This window comes from Trachypithecus francoisi, unplaced genomic scaffold (genome assembly GCF_009764315.1).
Source record: "Trachypithecus francoisi isolate TF-2019V2 unplaced genomic scaffold, Tfra_2.0 Lachesis_group3, whole genome shotgun sequence".
Classification (NCBI taxonomy): domain Eukaryota; kingdom Metazoa; phylum Chordata; class Mammalia; order Primates; family Cercopithecidae; genus Trachypithecus; species Trachypithecus francoisi.
The window spans coordinates 45,857,094-45,878,021 of NW_022681468.1; the positions used below are offsets into that span (position 1 = coordinate 45,857,094).

Below are 20,928 nucleotides of genomic sequence, written 5' to 3' on the forward strand. Positions count from 1 at the left end.
CCCTATAAAGTGCAAATAATGCCTGTAGGTGCTACAGGTAGGTATGAGGAAAAAGAACATGCAATTAAGAGAAAATCAGTGATACATGTGTTCTGCAGCCATTGGTGGCCCTGTCCTAACTGCCCAGGGCTGTTCAAGCATACAAGGTCAACAGTCTTTTCTGGAAATAGTTTTTAGAAAAGACTTGGAGTGAAAAAGGGAATGAGGAAGATGTAACTGACACGCTGTGAGAAAGTTACAGCATACGTTGCATATTTTTGCAATGCTGAAATGAATAAGGCTTTGGTGTGCAAAACACGCCCCAGTTTTCGGGCCAACAGCTTGCACAACCAGCATTTGCTCAGCAGATTCCTTAAGGTCTCATTGGTCTCAGCAGCACTGCCAAGGCCAATTTTACACAGATGAGCTGTTTCACATAATTCCTCTAGTGGGAAACAGAATGTGTCCTCCCCTTGCTCTAGCCATACAAGGAGGGGCTGCTTTTCTAGAATGGTATTTGAAAAACAATGGATACTCCTCTGATATCCCAGTTTTCTTTTGTCTCTATTATAACTGCCAAGTTGTCTACTCTGAAGCTCCTTAGGACTCTTCCTGTAAAAGCAGTTTCCTTTCAAGGGCAAAAAAGACTATGGTGAAGTGAACTCCATGAAGTCATCTTAACCTATTTTTTTTCTCTTAAAGAGAGAGTTGCTAGTTGAACTTAGATTCTGCTCTTACTGTCTGACCCTCAAAGAAGAAACTTTTTTGAAGTTCACTGGCAACTCATCCTATTTTATAAGTTCCCAGTGTCAGGAAATTAAGACTTCTGACTTCTAGTGTAGAGGCCTGTGGAATCAGGCAACTGTTATTTACTGGGTGTGTGGCTTGGGGCTCAGTCTGTCTGTCTGTAAAATGTGGTTAATTAACAAATGATTGGTGTGAAGATTAAACATGACAATCATGTAATGCATTGTGTAGAGTACCTGACACATAGGTACCTGACACGTACGTATGAGCTCAGTACTTGAAAGCTACAATAATACAATTATTTCATCTTTCAGGCTGATGATCAAGTCCACTTATTCCCCTTTCACTCTGTTTTCAGTTGAGCTGAAAAAACAGCTGGTCAAGATCTCCCATTTGTGACCACCATCAGCAATAAGTATAACAGTTAATAGCTATGTAATATATTTTCTTTCTAGAGGTGAGGATGAAGAATACCAAGCTAGAGTTTCTTCAATTATTACCCTAAAGATTTCACTTCTTTAAAAGTCCTTTACTTGGCACATTAGAAATAAAATAATAAAGCTTACGAGTTCATTGAAAGGGGCATGTTAGAAATAATGATGCTTCCAGGCCTGTTTCAAGAAAGTTAACATTCTTTTTGAAAGCTTATTCACTGAAAAATCAGAGGGAAATAACAAAAGATACTTCTAATTGGCTTGGGTCAAATGTGGTAGAATCACTTATATTTGGCTTCACCTAACGGGATGTCTGGTTTTTCCAGGCAATTTCTAGCATAAAGCTTAGGGCTTGGAGTATAAATAGGAAGTTGGGACTTGCATTTTCAGGAAGCAGTGCTGATAGTGCTATAGATTGAATTCCACAATGGGATGATGACTCAATACTTTAGAGATAATCATAATTCTGATGTGAATGGTTTTTAATCTGTTTGAGAATTTTGTAAATCTGGTAAAAATCAGAATCTCTATCCAGAAAAATTCATACACTATATTTATATAAAACCCTGCATCTGATTAACTCTTACTGTGAGGCCCAGTTATAGAACTTACATTTGGTCTTAAGAAAAAAAACAAAAGACAAAAAACACCACTATTTATAATTCTCTCTTCTGTTTTCATGTGCCATGGCTAAGGATCAAGCCTATTGAAATAAATATCTTAAATCATAAAATTTTTCTATGTGAAAATTATATCTATAGAATAAAAATTGTAAAGGGAATAAAAAAGGAAAATGATAATTTACAAAAAATCAGAAGATATCATTGAATGCTCTAACTGGAGCCCCCAAAATGTCTCGTGTATTACATATAAGCAGGAGAGGTTGGATTCTGGAGCCTGGGACCACAGTTATTCTTTGTTCCTAACCCAGAGCAGAGGCTTTGAAAAGTTTTACAATGTGATGACAATAGGATCCTTAAGGAAGGGCTGTCCTCAAGCAAAGACCAGGGGGAAGGAAGAGATAGTGAGCTGTTAATTTGTTGCTACAGAGATATGACTCCCTTTAGGTAAATGTAGTCCCTTTAGCTCATTTCCCCTCTATTCAATTGTATGGATAGAGAGAAATTAATTTATAGCATCTACGGATGAAGATTTCCCACAAAATGGAGATGAATATTGCTTAATTGTATCTGAAAAGTACTGCTATGCAATGTGCTACCATTTAAATCAGTCTTTTGTGGCTGACCTGGAAATCATGTATAATGTAGTTTCAATGAGGAAAAGAGGACCTGAGATTCAAGACATTGATTTTTCAAACGAACTTTTGGAATGTGAGTGGAGAAATAACTGCCTGCTATTAGATCCCATTTTATGTGGCACATAAGTTTACATCATCAGCTCTGCACATCTCTGATATTTGCACTGAAAAAAAATTCTGAATAGGAATAGTCTTGTTCTTAAAGCTGGAGTTAAAGAAAATCCTATACAAAGTCTGATATTTATAATGAATAAAAACCATGGGGAAGAACAAAGTGAAACTGAGAATTATGTCCCTTTGGAGTCACTAAATACACACCAAGCCATATTTTTATTATCTATAAAATACGAATATCTACTCATAGAGTTGGGGGTGAGCATTAAGGAAGAAAATAAGTATAAGAGCTCCTTGAGAACTAAATCTTAAGGTTGATGAGACTGGGAACTGTGTATATCATACTTGTTATCAGGAATGTACTGGATGCTGAATATTATCATCTTGTAGTCCATATTATAGTTATTTACAGCTTTTTCTCATCTCTGCTTTTATACTATAAGTTACACTGTGGGCCTGTGCAAAAATTTAACACATTTTCGTTCTTTGAATTACTTTGTATACAAAGCAGACAATATAAGTTCTGATTTTAATGATTCCTCAAATCAACTAGATATATTTTATGCAGATATGTGTAAGCGTATATGTATATGTGTGTGCATATACATGTGTATTTGTATATATCCCATAAGTGTCATTTCTCAGTATTCATCTAAATTATACTAATCCGATATTACTGAGATTTTTCCAAAATCTTACTCTGTGCAGGGTTCCTGTTGCATGCATACAGGTAATGGTATTCATGCCATTACCTTTGTAATGTTCCTTTGCCTCTCTGGGAATTGTATCTAGCCAAAAACTGGCTGAAGTCCAGAGAGTTTGAACAGGGTGTCATGACTCTGGAGGGAGGAAAGAGGAGACATCATGGAAAAAAACAGATCTCCAGTATTCATTTGGGAGCAGAAAAGAGAGCAGTTCAAGTGAATTATACAATGCACTGCGAAGACTGAGATGAAAATGCATAGGTCTTGAGTATTCCCATTGGTCATGAGATAAGGGGACATTCAATGACAGGTGCCCCATTTCCTTTACTGTGTCCTATATATTCCAACTACAGTGTCCACATCTTTGGATTTTCTATCAGAATTCAGTAAATTCAATAAAATGGCTCAAATTATCCTTATTTAGAAAATATATTTATAGTTTAAAAATTCTCATTTCAAATTCTTGTACCAAAAGGGAAAACCTACTTGAATTACTCAAGCTGATCAGGAATGCTGAAATTTTTCTCCAGGAAGTGCTATTGAAAATATGGTCACAACTGATTCTACTTACCGGTCTACTTAGTGTTAAGTATAACTGAAATGTTCTGGACTCTCCTGACTGGAATGCCTACTGATTACTTAAACAGTGTTGGTTGCTAGGAGACAATTACCCAATTGCTAGGCTTTCTGCAATCTTGTCTCCCAGAGCTCTTGAGAACTGTCCACATATTTGTCCCAGAGCATTTTGGCAGTATCCTTCTGCACCTTCTGCTGAAAGCCAGTTAATTATGAGTCTTGTAAACTTAGGTCTTTCAACCACCTGCCTTTATAATAAATGCAACCCACATGCTCAGACTTGAATAGCATCATTTGGAACAACTGTTGCTTTTCTTTCCTTTAATTTACTTCTGAACGTTCTTAAATCTTCATATTAGGCAACTGGCACGGAACAGTATCAGTGATCAAAACTGAAGTGGGAAAGCAATGGGACACGTAGCCAGGTTAGAAGATTATTTGAATTATCAGGAAATTTGCTACAATGGCTCAAGATTCCATGTCAAGGCCAAGGAGACACCTTCTCAGGACAGCAGACAGACAAAGAGGCAGCATGTTGCAGCCAATCAGGAATGAGTCTGGTCACAGTCCCTGCCATACGAGGACTCTAAAGACAACTTTTGTCCTTTGAAAGATAAATTGTTTTGCTTTCTATTGGCCAATGCCTTATCTCCATTGTGTTTTTTCCATTTTCCCTTATTTGGTGTGTATAACATTACCCAAGTTTGCCTTTCTACTTACAGTAGGGGTGGGCAGCTGAGGGCTCCTGTTTTAAGGGTTCATGTCACTATGGCAGGCAACTGCCTCTATTTTTGTATTTTATTAAACTAGCATAAAACACATTACAGAAAAGCTTTCCCTTTCTTAAGGGAAAATGTTCACTTAAATATTGGCTTCCTCCCCCCGCCCCCGCCCATTTCAGATGTATCAAAGGCCATTTTGAAAAACAAAACAAAATGAAAGAAAAAACCCTTAGTTTTTGTTCCTCCCCCTAGCCTGAGTCCATCTACTCTTTTGGTGCTCAGTACTTCTTTTCTGATACACTCTTTCTTGGGGACTAAGCCAAGGAAACCAACTAGGAAGTCTGCTGCTTGTTTAAGGATGCTCCACCCATGATTCATCTGGGAGTTAAGGGCCTCTCAGTAAAGCCCAAGGAAAGCCCCGTAAGAGGCCCAGCATTCATGTGTTCCTGTTTAGGATGAACTCTGCTCTCCCCATCATTCCTCTTCTTCAGTCATACTTAAGAATCTTTCTTCTCACACTACTGGACTCAAGTTTTCTCTTCTCAAGACTTTGATGATTTGGGATCCTACTCCACCTTTTCTTTTTTCTTCTGAAACTCTCCAGACCTGGCCACCCTGCTGCATTCTCTTGTGGTCTAACTTTAAGAGGCTCTATCACAATGCCCTCTTGAAGAGCAAGAGGCACTACACAGATGTGACCAGGACTCACATAGTGATGCCTGTCAACGTGGAGCACCAGCAGGCACCAAATCACATGCTTTTGCTACTATTACAAAAGCTTTGCTCACTTTTCAGTAGCGTCTCTGGTCCTATTTGCACCACTGCCATCTCCCCACTTGTTCAGCCTTTACAACCCCACTTCTGTTCATGACATATAGTAAAAACTCCTAAGTTCCATATACTGGCCAAATTATAGTCATTTAAAAACCTTCGTACTTCTCAAAATTCCATCCATTTCACAAAGCATTCTGCTTCAAATGGTAACCATTTGATATGTATTTTTTAAAAATTCAGATGAACCAAAATAGCTTTAGATACAAACATTGTGGGGTGACAATTTAAGTCATTTAACTCTTCTACTTTCTCCTGGTGAACCATTTTGACTAAATACAAGTGACAGCATACAAAATTCTTTACACCAATAGAGACAAGGTCTTAGACATATACCAGATATGAAACTCCCTAACAAGGAGCTTATATACCTTCAACTGTTCACATACAACTGACAGGCACTTGGACAGAGACATGGACATGGACAGGATAGATCCAACAGCCTAGAATTCATATGCCTGTCACATCATGGCCATGGCTGATGGGCCAGGGATCATGCATAAGACATGATTTTTCTACCTTTTTGGTGTCTGGAGGGCATATGCTGTTACCTGCTGTCTTTGATAGGCAGAGAAGGTTCTTTCCAGGTCTTCAAGATCTAGAATTTTGAAGACTTTTGTATCATCAATTTCGGTCCATACTGTTCCTTCCAGTTTGTTCTAGAAACATCAATGTAATAAGTGCTATAGTTTACAGTTATACATAAAAAGAACAGGCATGGTTATTTAAAAAGTGCTTCTATCCCAAATTTTTCAGTCTACCAGACACTTAGAGTGAGTGGGTTTCAAACAATGTGTCATTTATTTCAGAAGCTTTATCACTTAAATATCTGAGCTAGTGAGAACCCTGGGTCCACACTAGAAAATGAAATCATTGAACAGTCAGGGCTGTTTTTCCTTTCAGTGACAACACAGTGAGCTGCTAATGCTATCCATTAGAGGGAAAATTGGAACAAATGGCTTACCTCAGGCAGTTTAGACCAGTTGAAGGATTTCAGGGCATTTGTGGGCTGAGGAATGCTTTTATTCTTGAGTGCCAGGCCCATTGGAGCACCAGGAGGTGGCATGACTGCCCCTAAGGGAGGAGGCCCTGGGGGAGGAGGAGGGCCTCCTGGAGGGAGGGGAGGCGGTGGAGGGGGAAGCATCTCACTTGGTAGAGGTGGGGGTGGTGGGGGAGAAAGGAGAGATCCAGGCACAGAGGAAGGAAAGGGCCCTCCTGGTGCTCCAGGTGAGGGTCCACCTGGGATTGAAGCACAGATGGCCCTCTGAAAAGATAAAAATAGGAAAAGAAAAGATCATTGGAAGAAGTAAATTCATTGAATAATTTGAGAGTCTGTAACTTTGCCTGAAATGTATATTACAGAGAAATTCACCCTTCTGAGAATGTTTAAAAGATCGGTAAAGTCGAATGGACTCTTTTGGGCCTTCACGGACTCCATTGCGTCAACCTTTTGTATCTGACACTCAAGTACTTGTCTGGGATGCATTCATATCTCTCTCACTTCTTGCACCATCACAGACAGTCTGGTTTTCATGAAGTCAGTTTTCACTTTAAGAAGCTAATACAATTTCCTTTGCGCTTAGATTTGTATAGTATTTTAAAATGCACCCCCCAAACCGCCTCCACTGCCTACATGATAGCAGAGGGAGTGATTCTCCTAATTGGGATTAATCATGAGTCATTTCAGATTTTATTCCCCCAGTATGAAACTGTCTACTTAAGGGTGAGGGGCTCTAGGGTCAGTGAGGCCTTGGCAGCTGCCCGTGAGCTGAGCGGACGACCTCACCCTGCTGAGCTCATGGAGCTGTGCTGTGAGGTCCGCCACCTGCTGCTTGACTTGCTTATGCTCAGTAGTCTCCTTTTCAAGTTTCTCTTTCATTTTATTTAAGGTCTGCATCATCTCTTCCTTCTCTTGAGTCTTGGCATCACATTCTCGTTCTTTCTTTTCCAGTTTCTGTTGTAGCTCATTGTGCTCTACACGTGAAAACAATTGGACAAGAAAACAGGAGAGTCTTCAAAGCTGAAGCATTTTCTCTAAAAAAAAAATTGACTGAGGATGATGGCAGAGATTATGAGGATCTTTACTAGGTAAATATTATTCCTCTTCTCCATCAAAGGGAGCAACTCAAGGCTAAACGATGTTTGTACTTTGAGTAAGCTTCGGATGAACAATGTTATTAACTACGTTCTGTAAAGAGACCGAAGAAGTCTATACTCAACAGTTCTAAATACAAAACAGAAGTCTGAGTGACTACTTGTGGAGGAGAATGGTACCTATTTGGTAGTTGATTCAGAATCTTGTCATTAAAATGGTTCTTTAGCAATATGAGGAAAAAAATAAATATTCAAATGGCCTCTTTTCACAAATTAGAAATGAGACAAAGAGTAGTTTGGCTTTTATGAGTTAGGTTTGCCAGCTCACGTCCAACCAGCAGAAAGGCTGGAAGGGAGGATCTTACCTGTGAGGAAGAGCTGCCATCAGACCCAGGGTTTGTCCCCAGAGGGAGTCACTTCTCCCATCTCCCCTCAGAAGGCTACTTGAAGTAAGTGTTTTATGCTTTCAGTAAACAATTATTAAGACATATGAAAGCAAATGTTATCTCAGTATTAAATATCTTAAGGGGAGTGGTGTCAGTAGAACGCGAGAATCATGGTAACATGGGGGAGAAAAACATTGACTCTCAGCTGTAGTTTTACTGACTTCCTCAATCCTGTTATAATAAAACAGGGCATCCAATTCAGCATAATGCATATTCACATTGCCAATGAATATAAGCTTGCTGAAAGGCGTGATGAATTTTGGAAAAGAGAACTAACAAAGTTTAGGCTGCGGATTTTTATTTCAAATACATGGCCCCAATTCCTATTCTTTTTATATCAATAAATCCACTAGAGGTATAACCCACTGGGGCAGAGCTACACTAATAGAGCTGGTCTCTATTTCTGAAATTTGGTAACACATTTAAATTCTTGTTTTCTCTATCTCTGACCTTCTCTCTCCTGAGTTCCCCCAAATTAGAGTTTACAGAGAGGAGTTCAAGCCACTAAAATCCCTGGATTTTGCCAACAATCCACTTCTACCACTCTGTTGCTGCTTCCCTAAGTTCTCTAGAAATACATCTAAAAATGACGTCTCTAGATCCCATTTTCCTTCTTCTATCTCCATTTCATTCTTCTTTCACAATTTCAGGACTAGAAACTTGCCTTCCTCTCACTGGTCATTAGCTTTTGATGAAGCTGGCTGTATTTCAGAATTACCTGAGAAGTTTCAACATTTCAAGACTCCCCAGATACTATTCCAAGAAGTCTATTTTGTATGTAGATGATAGGGCTTAGATGATCCTGATGTATGCCAGGTTTGGGAAGCTCCAGCCTAAATGACTCTCTCCACAAATGGTATCTATTTACCACTCAGTCACTAAGCTTTTATTGAGCACTTCCTGGGTGTGCTGCCCTAAAGAGAATTCTCCCCAAATATTCTCTACCTTTTAGGTCCACAGAACTTCTGTCTCCTTATCACTTCTACCCTTGGACTACTTTATCAAAATATGCCCTCTTTAATACAATTTTGTCACCTGAAGCTTCTAGGAAAAAAAAAAACTAACGTTTAACTATAATCTTTCCTCTTTTAGACTCTACCCATGATTTCACTTTAAAACATTAAAACAACCTGTTCCTCCCACTGACATTGGTGATTTTCTTTTGCACCATCTCAGCCACCTAACTCCTACAACAGTGGCTATCATTTATTGTGCAACTAGTATGTGCCAGACACTATACTAATGTTCTTATATTTGTTTTGCCATTTAATCTTCACAACCATGCTGTGAGTCAGGATTAATCCTCAGGTTGCAAAGGTGGAGACTGGGGGAGAAGAGAGGAAATGACTTAGCCCATCCACAGTTAGTAAGGGGGAGAGTTGAGACTCCGACCCAGAGCTCAGCACAGTGTCTGACACACGCATTCAACAAGTATTCACCGAATGAACGAATGAATGAATGACTCGAAAGCTTACATCGTAAGTGCTCTCCTCAACCTGCACACTTGAGTCTCCATGCTCTAGAGTGTATTCCTAAAATATCCACTCATTGACTATTTTTCGTTTAATCCCTTTACACTGATATTTAGTCAATGTTTCTATTATTTTTGTAGCGGTTTCTGAAATTTATTTTTAAAAATGCATGTGCAGTATCACTTATTTGAGAGCAATCTGAATACATATGAGGAACTTGTAACATAACAGCAGTTAGTTCACATTTGGTATTTTCTGATATCAGTTATGGCCCTGCTTTTCTGCTCAATGGAAATGTGATGAAAGAAAAGGAAATGCTTAGGCATCTCTTGGACCTGCTTTCCAGCACATTAAATATTGGGGTGAACGTTATTGTATTTCATTGGCTGTGAGTGAATAACTTGGAAAAGGAAAAGGAAGTCAATTAACCAGTATGGTGAGAGCATGGTGGCTGGCAGTATGACTGTTTCCACAAAGGCGCCAACTTCAATTTGCTAATATTTTAAAACAGGAAGGAAAATTACATACATTTCTCTGTATGGCTGGCACATTGATGGACATAAATGTCTCTCCTATCATTTGATACTGAGGATTAATATCAAAGACATATTCAAATACACACTAATAGCTGGCCAGCTAATGTTTCATAACACATATCTCAGCAATGGTCACTGGTTTTCTGAATGACTTCTCTTTTTATAACTGGTACCAAATCAAGGTCATGGACAGAATTGGATTATTGAAACCAAGTGACCTGTTCTTCTCTTTGAAAATTTCGGATAATCCCTCAAGTCCCTTATTATATTTCTTAAAACCCAGTATGATTTAAAGAGCCATGACGGATAGGGGAAGGGTTTGGATTATTAGTAGTTAAGAAAATTTGACTTAAGGAATACTGAACAGCAAATGCTATAAGCTTTTCAAAACATTTACATGACTATAATAAAAGGATAAGATATTTGAGAATCAGTATGACAACTAAAATAGCTCAATTTAAGAAGCCCAGTGCAAAATTCCCTTAAAAGATGGAAAAAGAAAGGCTGCTTGCACCAAGTCAAGAAATATCAATGTAAATTTTCAAAATATATGGAAATCAAGGTCACCCAATAACCAATAACACAGCCTCTTCTCTTATCAGGCCCTTATTATTTACCTTTTCTCATTTTTTCCGCTTGTTCTTTCCACTGCTTAACTTCATTTTCATTAACCAACCTGTGTAAGAGTTCAAGGAGCATTTATTACAAAAAATATAAAAGGTCCACTGCTAACTGCATTCTCCCTAGGTACAAAAATAGTCTACTGCAGAGAAAATTGTCAGTGCATGCTTAAAACCCATTTAAGACCAGATGTTACTTAGATATAGTGCAGGTGTATAGTAACTCATATTTGACCCCTAGAACATTTCGGCTCTCCCAGCTGTTACTCTGAAGTAGGATAAAATAAATATCTTACATTGTCACCATTATCTCACAGGCAGCAGAACAAGAGAAGACTTACATTCGTACGACATTCTTAATATTAAAGTTTTCCAAAGGTGTGGAGTCAGGGTCCTGTCCTTTGTCATTTTGGATAACTATCTGCTGTATAATTCTATCTAGTAGTAACCAGTACTGAACAGTGTTGCCACTCCTCTTGTCTAAAAAAGAAAAGAACAGTGAAAAAAAATCTTCAAGTTGTTTCTAAGCTAGGACAAATATTTGTTAATGGTGGTCACCCTTTAGAGCCACCGAACCAGAGAGATGTTTATAACATCTGCACCAATGCTTCCCAAAGTATGGAATTTTGACATGCAACGATCATTTATTTGATTGAGAGGCACCCTCTACCCCTTTCTAAATGGATTGTAAGGCATACTTTTTATTTTTAACATCAAAATTTTAATTTGTTTCATTGAAAAAATTTTGTAACAACCCTTAAGCCGTGTAGACACACATACTTGGCTGTCATAAAACCAAGGCTTGGAATCCCTGGTGTGCATCCAATGTAATCAGCACTGTGCAGGAGCCAGAACCCTTTGGCCAATGTCCAAACATTCAGCACACATGTGAGTCACAAACACACTTACAAGGCATTTGGAGGCAGTGGTGCAGGATGGACATGAAATGTGGGTAAGCTTCACTATGTGTCAGCCTCTTCCTGGTCAGCTCAAACATCTGAGTTGCACTTTTTGTGTCTATGTGAACCTATTTTATAGGAAAAAGAAATCAAATCAAACATCTAAGTTCCTCAATCCCCCCAGTGTAAAGTAAACTCAAAGCAAACAGAAGCTAATCCTGCCACTTAGGAAACAAAACAGAGCGTTGATTTTGCTTTTAGGTAGAATTGGTCCATGTGGACTCTACAACACACAAAAAGAAATAATGTGAACTGATGAGTCAAACCAGAATAATTGTAAGCATACGTACCAGTTCAAATCTTTTGGCAAATTCTAGTTCATCTTCATTTCGGAGCATTTCAAAAAAGTCTAAATGCCTGAAAAATAATGAAAGAAAAGTTATTAAGTAGAACATCCTACAAACACAGGTGCATAAGACCGAGGACATTAATACCAGGGTTTTTCCTGACTTTTCAGCGATATCTCAAAAGAAACAATGTAATAAAATTTGAATTCTTCAACTTAACCATGTTCTTTCTAAGAAAAAAAGATATCACCTGAGTGAAACAGATCACAATATGAGAAAAATTTAAAAGTCTAGGATGCCTAGCATATAGTAAGCAATTATTAAATTAAAACTAAATTTAAAAGCAATCAAGTTCAGATTCCACTATGGATTCCCTTTATAGAAAAACATGCCCATATACCTATACTTAACTTCCAGCTGAATTAAAGATCACAAAAGAAATGATCATGCCATTCATTTATTCAGTCACATATTTATTGAACTCCTACTATGTATTCTACACACCCAGGATACATTTTATGTAAAGTAAATAGAAAATGATGGCAGGTGAGGTAAATAATGTACACACAATGGTTAGAACAGGTCTCTCTCCAGGGAACTAAGGAACAAACAATTTGGACATCTGCAAAAGATATTTCGAAGCTGAGGAAATAGCAAGTGCAAAGGCCCTAATGCAAGAGTGTTTTTGACATGTTCACAGAATATCAAGGAGAAGAGCATGCTGGTGTATATGAATATACAGGAGAGGAGAGACGTGGTAGAGAAAAGCTCTGAAAGCAAGTTGGGATAGCTTAGACATAGTGAAATGAGAGCAAACAAGGAAATGAACAGGTAGTGGAAATTAACATTCACAGAATGCCTATCAAAGGGGCTAAGTGATTCCATAGGTTTTATAGTCAGTTCTTACAACAGTCCTGGAAAATAATTGTCATTATCATCATCACCACCAGCACTATTTTTTTGCAGTTATAAAAACAGCAAAATTCAGAAAAATTGAGTAACTTCACCAGGATACACAGGAGTAAGAGGCAGGACTAGGACAGGATATGAATTCAGGTCTAACGCTAAAACCCACATTAAGTTCTCTACATAATGTGCTGCTTCCCTCATCAACAAAGTCTTACTATAAAGACATCATTAGCTGAACTAACATTCTGATACAAGCTCTTTACGTTACAGACAGGGCACAAGTAACCACAGGCCAGCACTTGATGAGGCACTGCATTACACAGATGGAAAACACCGAAACTTTCTCACATCATAACAGTCTGACTTACCTATCTAATGTTGAATTTTCGTGTTCCCTTAATTTATCTATTACAGGTTGAATTCCTAACATCAGAAATTCATAGCGAAGATGAAGTCTAAAGTCCAAACTCTCCTGAAAATAAAAGGGCAATAAAATATGTATTTGTGGTTTTTAGACTACATAATAATCACTTTTTATAAATTATTCTTTACTAATATATTTTTAATTTGTAGAAGGTTCTTACCACTCCTGCACCTTGGCTGAGCACTGCATTAATGAAGGACATGATGGCAGTCTTGAGACTCACTTCATCTCGATACCGCCCAGTGCTTTTATCCAAGTCGTTAATTAATGTCTATCAAAAATATAAATATAAAAACAAAGGACTGAAACATTACTAACCTTATGTTCATTTTATGAACTTTTTTATACTCAAAAATTAACTTTTAAAATCTTATGTTTAGTCAGGATTACACTGACCCATAGAAAGCCACCCTTTTTCTCCTTAAGAACAGTCCTAAAAACTCTAATTTCAAAATTATTACATGATACATACATGTATACAAAAGCCTTTGCTTCATTACCTCTGCTTGCTTTTTACATCTGAGTAATATAGTGAAATATGAAAAATTATTCGTATTGATCCTAATTCAAGAACGGCAAGCTATAACATTTTCAGGAAACACTCAGTTTGGTGGGTTCAAAAGATGTGTGCTGTATGACATGTAGGATGAAAGGCCACATTTTCAAGTTCTGCAAATCTAAAGGCCCAGATTGATCAACTATTGAAAGTATACTCTATTCTCTGGTTCTTAAACCTAAGAAGGGAATGTTTAAAGTCACACTGTGAGTAATCACCACAAGGGGACATCTCAAGTAATGTTCCCCCTTCAGGGACAGGAAAAGCACGTGTTTGAGCAGACTTTAAAGAAGGGGTGAGTGAAGAAGGCCGAGGGAACACCCACCTGAAAGCGGGTCCTTTCGCTGGCATACTTCTGGTAGTGCAGCATGGCCTGTAGAACCTTCTTGTGGCCCCCGGGAACCAGGCACACAGCGCCCAAGATTTCCAGCACGGCCACCTTTGTTTTAATGTTCTCTGTGCTCAGACTCTGAGCGATTACATTAATACTCTCAGAATGAGCCAGGACATGAGCCCGGCCTTGAGAGTTGTTCATTAATGCCTTTATACAGCCAATGAGAGAAGTATGTATTCGAGACTCTGAGGTCTCATAGTCCATGGTCTTTAGAAAGTTGAGGATACACGACAGGCCATCCAAGTCGATGAATCTGGTTACAAACCTGTCACGAAGAGAAGCGCACCACACTTAAGTGCCTTTGGGGTTTTATAATAGCCCCTAATAGAAAAGTCTGGAGGGTGGGGGAAAGAAAGATTTAGTTCCTAAAGTGCCAAAAGCCTTACACTGATGAAGCCTTTTTCATTCTTTGCCTCTTCCTTGGCACAGACCCAATGGTCAGGTCTAACCAAAAGTGTGAAAAAAAAAACCCCTCCATTTGTGATAAACGTATCTCAATGGGTACAAAGAACCAATCAGAAGCAATGCAGTGAGCCGAGATCATGCCACTGCACTCTAGCCTGGGCGACAGAGCGAGACTCCGCCTCAAAAAAAAAAAAATCAGAAGCAAGAGAATACTCAGAAAACATATCTTGTCTTAGATTAAAATCATCTGCTGCTCCTGTGTTATTCAGTATATAGTTCTCATGCCCCCTTCCCCCATCCTTTTTTTTTTTTTAAGAGAGACAGGATCTTGCTCTGTCATAGCTCACTGTAGCCTTGAACTCCTGGGCTCAAGTGATCCTTCCACCCCAGCCTCCCAAGTAGCCAGGACTACAGGTGCAATCCACCGTTCCCAGTCAATTTTTTTTAAACTTCTTTTTTTTTTTTTTTAAGAGATGGAGACTTGCTATGTTGCCCAGACTGGTCTTGAACTCCTGGCCTCAAGCAAATCTCCTGTCTCAGCCTCCCAAGTAGCTGGGATAGTGAGTGACCATGTCTGGCCCATGTGCTTTTATAGGTTGACTGCTGACGCACTTTTAAGTGCTGATCACTGATCCAAACACCCTATCGATGAAAGTCAAAAGCTTCCTTAAATTCCAGGATATTTGCTTGTTGAACAAATGATAATCTACATCCCTAAGGTTTTGTAACAAAACTATTCTCTTATATGACATGCTACATGGAATCCCAATATTCTGTGTACTGAATACAATAATAAAGCAATACTTTATTGTTGCATATTAACGTTATTAGTATTTCTTACACTTACTGTTAATCAATGAGACTAACTCACAATGCACATGTACATATTAAAGCCATCGAAAAGTTCAGAAGTAACATAACCTGTTTATGTGATAATTTTCCAAATGTATTTAGGCTTGGATATCGATTGACATCTGAGAGTGCAGAATACCATTGAGACAAATGCTGACACAGTTAGGATAGTCTAGATCTCTGTCATATAACTACATAGTATTTTTCATGAATCAGACTTTTCTTAGTTTGCATTTTATAGTCAAATAAAGAAAGAGAATCTTTATTTTCTAGTCTTTTCACCCAACCACATGACCCAGACATAGCCAAGCTTGTTAAACCAGTTGGCTTCATTCATAGTACCTGTGCTCATGAAACATAAGAATCCCAACACCTCACCAAATCCTAGTGGCATTAAAGGAATGAAAGTGCAGGAGGCACAACACAGAAGCTGATTATCAGAGAGGAAATGAATCACTATTGCCAGAAAGTCTATCCATCTTTAAAAAAAAAAATAGTTGTATTGAGAAATAATTCACATGCCATAAAATTCATCCTTTTAAAGTGAACAATTCAGTAGTTTTTAGTATATTCACAGAGCTGTGTGACCAACAACACTAGCTAATTTTAGAACAGTTTAATCACCCAAAGAGAATATTTTCCCTACTTCCTCAGCTCCTGGCAACCACTAATCTACTTTCTGTTTCTATGGATTGGCCTATTTTGGAAATTTCATATAAATAGAATCATACAGTATGTGGTCTCTTTTGTTACTGGCTTCTTCCACTTAGCATATTTCAAGGTCATTTCATGTTGTAGCATGTATCAGTACTTCATTCCTTTTTTTGTAGCCAAATTATTTTCCATTATGTGGATATATAACATTTCATTTATCCATTCATCAGCTGATCAATATACGGGTTATTTCCACTCTTGGCTATCATGAATAATGCTGATATGAACATTTGCATACACGTTTTTGGGAGACATGTCTTCATTTCCCTTGGCTATATTCCTAGGAGTAGAATTATTGAGTCATATGGCAACACTATATTTAACATTCTGAGAAACTGTCAAAACCCTTTTCCAAAGTGGCTTCAAAATTTTACATTCCTAGCAGCAATGAATGAGGGTTCCAATTTTTCTACATTCTTGCCTACTAACTTGCCATTGCTAAAGTCTCTTTTTTTTTTAGCCATCCTAGTGGCTGCCTGCATACCTTTTCACAGAAGAAAATAACTATTAAATGTTAATGATTAAAGTATGTTATTCATGGTTTAATTTTATGGTTTTAACTTAAGACTTCCTAGAAGGTTTGACTCTTGCAAAAAAAGGAAGGATGGAGAGAAAAAAAAAAAGGTGCTCTCCAAGGGAAAATTACCTCATTGGTTTTGTCCTCAGTGCTGTCTTTAAACTCTCTATAGTTTTACTTCTCTCTTCTTCTTCTTCCTTCTCTAAAGCCAGCAGAGATTTTCTCTATGCAAAGAAAACAGAAGTTACTTCTTCAAATTCTATTTTTTAATTACAGTGCAAACAAGACAAACCTACAGATTATTTGCTACTATCACTTTAAATATAAACAATAAATCTATGAGTAAGTAAGTTAAGTCCTTCAAATTTTAAATAAAGCTTTAGGGAAAAGTTTAGAAATCTTAGTAGAGATGATGTTTCCCAAATGTTTGTATAACTATTCTATAATTACCCTTTGATGTAGATACTACTATTTGTATTTGATAGAAATAAGACTGAACCTGTAGTTGGATACAACATTCTGGCAATTAAAGATAATACCATCACATTATTAAAAACACGAGGTGGGCAGCAGTCCTCCCATGCTACCATTCCTATTCCTCAGCCAGAAAGTGTGATCAAGACCAAAGGGATTTTGTTACATCAAATTATTTTTTAAGAAGAACAATTCATTTGGAGCTATTACTAGGATAGACAATTCCTTCAGAGTAAATGCTTAACTTCTAGAAATTATTCAATATCATTTAGAAATCAGGATATGGAGTGTGTGTGTGTGTTTCTACCCAGGGATCTGCTAGAGCAGTGCTTCTCAGACTTTAATGTGTATATGAAAATCACCTGAGGATAATGTTAAACTGTGGAGCCCGGTTTTGTATGTCTGGGGTGAGGTCTGAGAAGTTGCATTCCTGACAAATTTCTAGGCAATGCTGATGCCGCAGGAGCAAGGTTCTATGTAAGACTGTGGTTGTTATTATAAAATTGTGAATGCCAGTAAGGTGTCTAGTCCTTTTCATTCCCTTTGACTCTGTGATCACCCGGTTGTACTAAAGTACCCCCAGTCTTATGACTCCAGGATCCTCCACTCATGGAGCTCCTGGTCCCTTTTCTTCATCCTGTTCTGAACACATGCTTGTCTAGTTTAATCTTTTTACCTATTACAAATTCTGATAGAAATGCTTGGCTGGGAAACAGACTGGGGTAACTGTATTGAAAAAGAAAAGCTTGATTCATATCCATGGGTCTCAATGACCCAGTCTTAGCCTTTCTTTCAGGACCATAAATCATCAAGGGTGACAATCAATAGTATCAGCATTAAGTAACTAAATGTTAACTAAAACCTAAATATGATTTCATAATGAGAAGAGTAAACGTCAAAGCAAAATAAATATAATACACCAGTATCATTTATGGCAACTGAAATAAAACCCAGTAGTTTTTCAGTTTTTAAAATCTTGTGGCCGGGCACGGTGGCTCAAGCCTGTAATCCCAGCACTTTGGGAGGCCGAGACGGGCGGATCACGAGGTCAGGAGATCGAGACCATCCTGGCTAACACTGTGAAACCCCATCTCTACTAAAAAATACAAAAAAATAGCCGGGCGAGGTGGTGGGCGCCTGTAGTCCCAGCTACTCGGGAGGCTGAGGCAGGAGAATGGCGTGAACCCGGGAGGCGGAGCTTGCAGTGAGCTGAGATCCGGCCACTGCACTCCAGCCCGGGCGACAGAGTGAGACTCCGTCTCAAAAAAAAAAAAAAAAAAAAATCTTGTTATTGTTTCTGTAAAGTTGTCCTCTTGCTGGTGATGCTCACGGACAGCTGTAACCAGAGGATGGTGAGGAAGGAAGCTGGGTGCAGAGACAGCCAATGAATTCTCCCAAAGCTCCCAGAGACCCATCCCCTGGAAAATTCACACAAATCCAGCCAAGAACATTTAATCTCCAATGATACAACTGAACTCATTTGGACTCTTATGAAATCACTTTGAATCTGTAGCTCAGAACCAAGCCTTTTATGAAGATCATTCCTTGTTGCTAAGCTTAATGACACAAAACTATTCCCAAATTAATGACTACACATTTTACTGTGGGTCACTAGTACAAATAAAACTGCATGTATTTATCCTTTTAAAAATCTTGGAGAGGGCGGAACATATGAATAGCAGCAGTCTATATTAAGCTTCTCCATGCTAGAGTTGGGAGATTTATGAAATGTCAAAGAAAATTAAATTGGAACTTCCTTTCCCAATACTGTGTAAGGAATATAACCTTTCTCTCAAAACAGAAGAGACGACAACATTTTCTATGTGTGATATATTTTCTATGTGTGATACATTTTCTATGTTCAGATTTGGTTCTGAGGTTATATTTATTGTGGTGAGACAACTCAGGATATGTAGCTGAAGTTGATGTTCTAAATGTGACTTTTCAAAATAAAATAATTTATACAAAATTTAAAGCTTTCAAGCCTCACATTTAGGAAGAAGGTTTAATTTGCAGCTTTTAGGAGATAAGGGAGATGCCTACATTTCTGAAGATGACTACTATGCCAAATATCTAGTATGTGCAGGCCTTGTGGAGGCTTCTTTGAATGCTCTATGCACTTACTAAACACGTGCTCACATGAGAAGCAGACAAAGGACAAAGTGCATCCTTGCAGAGGGTCTTTCTGTCAAAGCTGCTGAGGTGTACATTGGAACACGCAGGTCTGACAGAGATGCACAAATGTGGCCCAGAAGTCATTCCTGCTGGGAGTCTGGAACTTAGCTCCCATTTGAATAGTTTCTTTGGTGGGAAATCAATAAGCCAGCCCACTAAGCATACTGAACTTCACCTCACAGTTTTCTTCCTTGAAAAAGCATGGAGAAGCCACATATAAAGAAAGCCGAGGTCCTTCTAGATGTTAGGTCGCACTCCTTTATTATACTATTTTTCACTCTTTAAAAGTCAACAGATCACTCAGGGGTCCTTTAAAGAACAAAGCATTCTTGTAATGAGGATTACATAAAGTAATTGAACTTGTTCCACAAAAGGCTGGCTTCACAGACTAGTAAGTGCTGCAGTTCTCAACCTGGACTGTGTATCAGACTCTTAAGGCATTAAAGAAAACAGATGCCTGTACCATCTCAGAAAAGTCAGCCTTGCTAGGCCTGGGGGTGGGGAGAAGGTGGGATAACCAGGCCTCTTTCACATGCCACAGGGTTTCAAAAACTGAATTAGTGAGAGGCAAACTGGAAAGGAGTCTTTGGGCTCAGACAGATAGGTTTAAATTCCCAATTAGATGACCACCTCCTAATTAGATAACCTTGGGCAAGGTAACCTTTCTGGAGTCTCAGACTCCTTGTTTATAAATAGCATTTACAGCATAGGATGCTGGTGGGACCTCAAACAACATATAAAGTGCCTGTTACCCTGCTTGTCATGCAGTAGTTGCTGCTGATTCTGCAGACAATGGGTGATGACAATGTGGACAAACACTCCTTCAAGAATGCCCTAAGCAGAGAAGCAGAGTCTAGCTGCTGGGCCATGAAAGGATTTGGAGGACTTGTGTGCCTTTCCATGGCCCCAGGTACAATATTTCAGGACTTCTGCTGTGTGTTATCAAGAATTCTCCAGTACAGACATCATAGTGATTAGCCAGAACTATGTATGCAAGGCGGTGGTGGCAATTAGAATGTTGAGAAAAACAGAAAACCCAGCATAGGGTTTCTGGTCTCATCAGATCTCCTTATTTCCTGAAGTATGCAGGAATTTTGAGGCCTCATTAATTCATGGACCATTAATGCCTTTTACCTTTGACCCTGGAAAGATGCTGGCTCAGTCCTAAAAGGAACATTAGAAAGCTTTCTTAGGTGTTTGACACAAAAAGTGTAACAAAGTCACTGACAATTTAATAGACTTGTGGTGCTCTTGGGAAGGATTTTGGATTAGGAACCAAACACACAGCAGTTAAAATGTAGATCACTCAAGAATGTGGCAAAGAATTGTCCAAGGAGCTGGATGGAGGAGAGAGGAGGCTCTTAAAGAAGGGCCACATGTTGGCACATCACGGACCCTGCAGCACACAAATGAGCCAAGTCTACTCCAGACAAGGCAGGGGTTAAGTCACTAAAGGACAAATTAATCTAACTGTCCTATACTTGAAGAAAGGAAAAATCCACATAGAACTTAGTATTTCCCCATTTATAGAAGGGAATTCATTAACAAATAAGCAACTTCTCTTGTTAGATAACAAACAATGCAGATTTAATTAGAAAGAGAAACAATTCTTTTTTTCCTAACAACCAGGAGCAAGAATTCAGAAAATAGCCTTTATATGCAGGAAATATAAATGGCTCCAAATTATTATTGCTTAGGCAGATGCACAGAAAATCCCTGGTGGTCATCA

The 20,928-nt window shown here is 38.5% G+C and overlaps 1 protein-coding gene across 4 annotated transcripts in view; it reads right to left on the reverse strand.

Annotated features, from left to right (window-relative positions):
• The window catches only part of DAAM1 (dishevelled associated activator of morphogenesis 1), a 183,755-nt gene that overhangs the window by 33,763 nt on the left and 129,064 nt on the right, over positions 1-20,928 (reverse strand). For all 4 annotated transcript variants that reach the window (XM_033187876.1, XM_033187879.1, XM_033187878.1 and 1 more), the window contains 11 exons: positions 16,680-16,774; positions 13,994-14,327; positions 13,273-13,383; positions 13,057-13,160; positions 11,783-11,849; positions 11,443-11,560; positions 10,875-11,013; positions 10,531-10,589; positions 7,152-7,339; positions 6,330-6,629; positions 5,917-6,024 (listed from right to left, as the gene is read on the reverse strand). In XM_033187876.1, the coding sequence (XP_033043767.1) occupies positions 5,917-6,024; positions 6,330-6,629; positions 7,152-7,339; positions 10,531-10,589; positions 10,875-11,013; positions 11,443-11,560; positions 11,783-11,849; positions 13,057-13,160; positions 13,273-13,383; positions 13,994-14,327; positions 16,680-16,774 (1,623 nt within the window). The remainder of the gene's footprint in view (positions 1-5,916; positions 6,025-6,329; positions 6,630-7,151; positions 7,340-10,530; positions 10,590-10,874; positions 11,014-11,442; positions 11,561-11,782; positions 11,850-13,056; positions 13,161-13,272; positions 13,384-13,993; positions 14,328-16,679; positions 16,775-20,928) is intronic.